The sequence below is a fragment of the Palaemon carinicauda genome, chromosome 21 (genome assembly GCF_036898095.1).
Source record: "Palaemon carinicauda isolate YSFRI2023 chromosome 21, ASM3689809v2, whole genome shotgun sequence".
NCBI classification, from domain to species: domain Eukaryota; kingdom Metazoa; phylum Arthropoda; class Malacostraca; order Decapoda; family Palaemonidae; genus Palaemon; species Palaemon carinicauda.
In genome coordinates this window covers 107929779-107934833 of record NC_090745.1, presented here as the reverse complement: position 1 = coordinate 107934833, position 5055 = coordinate 107929779, and the positions used below count along the sequence as shown (strand labels likewise).

At 43.5% G+C, this 5055-nt stretch overlaps 1 protein-coding gene across 9 annotated transcripts in view; it reads right to left on the bottom strand.

Annotated features, from left to right (window-relative positions):
• LOC137615397 (uncharacterized) overlaps nucleotides 1–5055 on the bottom strand; it is a 72702-nt gene that overhangs the window by 60162 nt on the left and 7485 nt on the right. For 7 of the 9 annotated variants that reach the window (XM_068345245.1, XM_068345238.1, XM_068345239.1 and 4 more), the window contains exon 3: nucleotides 4774–4979. The exons of the other annotated variants lie outside the window; for them this stretch is intronic. In XM_068345245.1, coding sequence (XP_068201346.1) covers nucleotides 4774–4979 — 206 coding nt within the window. The remainder of the gene's footprint in view (nucleotides 1–4773; nucleotides 4980–5055) is intronic. 9 annotated transcript variants of the gene reach the window in all.

Here is a 5055-nt window from a genome sequence, read left to right as displayed (position 1 = left end):
ATCAAATAAGGGGGGGGGGGGGAGAAAGCAGAGATGGAGGAAGGGGAGAGGGAGAGGGGAGGACAAAGGGGAGAAGGGGTTTCTGGAATGAGATGCGTAAGGGAATGAGGGTCGGATGGATGTGGAGAGAGAGAGAGAGAGGAGAGAGAGAGAGAGAGAGAGAGAGAGAGAGAGAGAGATGAAAAAACTTCTTGTGTTAAAACGACCTATTAACCCCAATAAAAGTCAGCCACTGTCGAAGGGGCATCAAATAAGGGGGGGGGGGGAGAAAGCAGAGATGGAGGAAGGGGAGAGGGAGAGGGGAGGACAAAGGGGAGAAGGGGTTTCTGGAATGAGATGCGTAAGGGAATGAGGGTCGGATGGATGTGGAGAGAGAGAGAGAGAGAGAGAGAGAGAGAGAGAGAGAGAGAGAGATGAAAAAACTTCTTGTGTTAAAACGACCTATTAACCCCAATAAAAGTCAGCCACTGTCGAAGGGGAATCAAATAAGGGGGAGGGGAGAAAGCAGAGATGGAGGAAGGGGAGAGGGAGAGGGGAGGACAAAGGGGAGAAGGGGTTTCTGGAATGAGATGCGTAAGGGAATGAGGGTCGGATGGATGTGGAGAGAGAGAGGAGAGAGAGAGAGGAGAGAGAGAGAGAGAGAGAGAGAGAGAGAGAGATGAGAGAGAGAGATGAAAAAACTTCTTGTGTTAAAACGACCTATTAACCCCAATAAAAGTCAGCCACTGTCGAAGGGGAATCAAATAAGGGGGGGGAGGGGGAGAAAGCAGAGATGGAGGAAGGGGAGAGGGAGAGGGGAGGACAAAGGGGAGAAGGGGTTTCTGGAATGAGATGCGTAAGGGAATGAGGGTCGGATGGATGTGGAGAGAGAGAGAGAGAGAGAGAGAGAGAGAGAGAGAGAGAGAGAGAGAGAGAGAGAGAGAGATGAAAAAACTTCTTGTGTTAAAACGACCTATTAACCCCAATAAAAGTCAGCCACTGTCGAAGGGGCATCAAATAAGGGGGGGGGGGGGAGAAAGCAGAGATGGAGGAAGGGAGAGAGGGAGAGGGGGAGGACAAAGGGGGAGAAGGGGTTTCTGGAATGAGATGCGTAAGGGAATGAGGGTTAGGATGGATGTGGGAGAGAGAGAGAGAGAGAGATGAGAGAGAGATGAGAGAGAGAGAGAGAGAGAGAGAGAGATGAAAAAACTTCTTGTGTTAAAACGACCTATTAACCCCAATAAAAGTCAGCCACTGTCGAAGGGGCATCAAATAAGGGGGGGGGGGGGGAGAAAGCAGAGATGGAGGAAGGGGAGAGGGAGAGGGGAGGACAAAGGGGAGAAGGGGTTTCTGGAATGAGATGCGTAAGGGAATGAGGGTCGGATGGATGTGGAGAGAGAGAGAGAGAGAGATGAGAGAGAAGAGAGAAGAGAGAGAGAGAGAGAGACGAGAGAGATGAAAAAACTTCTTGTGTTAAAACGACCTATTAACCCCAATAAAAGTCAGCCACTGTCGAAGGGGAATCAAATAAGGGGGAGGGGGGAGAAAGCAGAGATGGAGGAAGGGGAGAGGGAGAAGGGGAGGACAAAGGGGAGAAGGGGTTTCTGGAATGAGATGCGTAAGGAAATGAGGGTAGGATGGATGTGGAGAGAGAGAGAGAGAGAGAGAGAGAGAGAGGAGAGAGAGAGAGAGAGAGAGAGAGAGAGAGAGAGAGAGGGGGGGGGGCAAATCGGCAAAGAATAAAAGAGAAAGAGGCGAACAGGATTGCAACGATATAGGAAATAAACGGGAAGAGAAACAATAAAATGAAAGGATATTAATCTTCCAATTAATATGGTATGGAAGCTAAAATACAAGGACAACACAATCATAAACTTCAGGGGCACTCAGTAGAACGCAAACCTCCGCCGCGGCAGCTTATTTCTCAACCCTTTGCCCGACTCTGACCTTGACCTCTTGACCTAAACAAGTATTAATTGGCGTGAATTTTCATACACTCAAATATGAAGTAAGTTTGAAGTCTCTGTGACAACGATGTCCAAACTTACGGCTGATTACGTGAATTGGACATTTTGCTTGACCGTGACCTTGACCTTCCGAAATTTGATCATTTCCAGCTTTTTACATAACAGTTAATCCCTGCAAGTTTCATTACTCGACGATTAACATTGTGGTCAGGAAGCTATTCACAAACATACTCATAAACAGGGGCGAAAACATAACCTCCTTCTAACTACGTTGCCGAAGGTAAAAATTAGGAAAAAAAAAAAAAAGATTGTTAAAAAGCACAATGAAAAGGAAAAAACGACAAATTAAAAGAAAGAGTGAAACTAGATGAAAGGAGACGAACCTTCCAATTGAGGTAATAAAAATATCAGGTGATGATGATTATGATGATGAAGACGATGATGCTAATAATGGCCCTAATTATTTTTCATGGGGGTCAACCTACTTAGCGCAAGAAGCAAGATACAGGCATCGATTTATTGATCGGAGTAACTTTCGATTCTGGGTCTCTCGTTATTGATAGAGAGAGAGAGAGAGAGAGAGAGAGAGAGAGAGAGAGAGAGAGAGAGAGAGAGGAGAGAGAGAGAGAGAGAGAGAGTTATCGTCCCTATTATTTTGAGGTTAAGAAAGTACCTGCTATTTGAGAGAGAGAGAGAGAGAGCGAGAGAGATGAGAGAGAGATGAGAGAGAGTGAGGGTTATCGTCCCTATTATTTTGAGGTTAAGAAAGTACCTGCTATTTGAGAGAGAGAGAGATAGGAGAGAGAGAGAGAGAGAGTGAGAGAGAGAGAGAGAGAGAGAGAGAGAGAGAGGAGAGGAAGAGAGAGAGAGAGAGAGAGAGAGGGTTATCGTCCCTATTATTTTGAGGTTAAGAAAGTACCTGCTATCAGAGAGAGAGAGAGAGAGAGAGAGAGAGAGAGGGAGGGTTATCGTCCCTATTATTTTTGAGGTTAAGAAAGTACCTGCTATTTGAGAGAGAGAGAGAGAGAGAGAGAGAGAGAGAGATGAGAGAAGAGAGAGAGAGAGAGAGAGAGGGTTATCGTCCCTATTATTTTGAGGTTAAGAAAGTACCTGCTATCAGAGAGAGAGAGAGAGAGATGAGAGAGAGAGAGAGAGAGAGGTTACCGTCTCTATTATTTTGGGGTTAAGAAAGTACCTGCTATTTGAGAGAGGAGAGAGAGAGAGAGAGAGAGAGAGAGGAGAGAGAGAGATGAGGAGAGAGAGAGAGAGAGAGAGAGAGGTTATCGTCGCTATTATTTTTGGGTTAAGAAAGTACCTGCTATTTGAGAGAGAGAGAGAGAGAGAGAGAGAAGAGAGAGAGAGAGAGAGAGAGAGAGAGAGAGAGAGGTTATCGTCTCTATTATTTTGGGGTTAAGAAAGTACCTGCTATTTGAGAGAGAGAGAGAGAGAGAGAGAGAGAGAGAGAGAGAGAGAGAGAGACGAGAGGATGAGAGAGACGAGAAGAGAGAGAGAGAGAGAGCGACGGCCTGCTGACGGTAGCACGTAGGTCAAGCTTGTAGGTCAGACATAAGCATGATATGTTTATGGTAGGCAAATCATTAATTGGTAAGTTCGACGGGGGTACATATGGCAAAATTTCTAATGGAAATCCTAGTGGAAAATATAGGAAACTTCGGACCAGGTGATATTTAAAGGACCTCAAGATAATTCAGTTACTATTTTAGTGACCAAGCTTCTATTTTTGTATGATGTAGGCCTATAACGACTTGGTTTCTCTGTCTGTTGTTTGTGCTGCTGTATTTATTATTATATTGAGTTAAAGTAAATACACACTGAAAGTAATAACAACAGCACACGAAATTAAACATTTCAAATATATTACAAAAACTAGTCAATATCATATTAGAGGTAATGATACTTAAAATACCATTATAAAGTAACATATAAGTAAGTAAAAGAAGTAAATACATGATGCAAGTAATAATAAAACTTAGGAAATAAATATCTCAAGTATATTTCCGGAAATAGTCAATAAACAGGAGTTCGTGCAAATTTAAACCAAGGTTGGGCCAAACAGTGGCCTTTGGTCAAGAGTCGCCATCTATCGTGTAATTAAATGGTATTATTTCGTACACACTGGCTTTCCTGTCCTTCATGGCTGTTGATTTTTTACCTTGTCTAATAATGAACGGATTAGCGTTTCTAAAAGAAGTAGCGGTCATCAAAAGGTCCTATCGAATTCTATAATGCTTTGATAAAATAATCAGAAAACCTTGAAGTCATTAACAGTGGAAACAGATTGCACTGTATTTCAACCCTTTTCCTCCACCTCACTATAGGCATTTAATGGTTTGAGACTAGCAGGTGTGAAGAGATTAAGTTCTTTGACAGATAATCAGAAAGTCTTTGCCAGTAAAAACAGGTTATATCTCTGTTTTTTTTTTCTCTAAGGTTACTTTTACTTCTGTGTGTGAGTGTGTGTGTGTGTGTGTGTGTGTGTGTGTGAGAGAGAGAGAGAGAGAGAGAGAGAGAGAGAGAGAGAGAGAGAGAGAGAGAGAGAATGTCTGAAAATTGGATACAGGTCGTCTGAAGAAAATATCTGAAAATTGGACACAGTGGTCTCACGAACATTTCTGAAAACGGAATAATGTGATCTCGTTGCATTGTAAAGTTGAAGTATCTGATAATGGGACAGACCAGTAGCTACAACTTGTCAGGAAATGAGACATAGCTTACAGTATCATTAAAAGGCATGTGAATAAGACACAGTAGCCAAGTTAAAACGTCTGGAAATGGGACACAGACTACACAACTATCAATGGCTTACCCATCTCGTTAGAAGCGTCCGATTCGTAGTTCTCGAAAGGATTTTTGTTATCGAAGGATGAACTGAAACGATTGCCTACGTTGGCCTGTGGCACTTGGCAGCGCTTGGGAGAAGAGCGGCGAGGGCGTGGCTGGTGTTGGACCTTGTAAAAGGGCTTCTCAAGCACTCCTGACGATTCCTTCGCCAGCGATTCAGTTGAAGCCACGCTGAAAGGAAAACATGTATGATGAACACTTCTCGTAGCAATGAGTTATGTGAATATTCTAAATTATATGGGTTTGA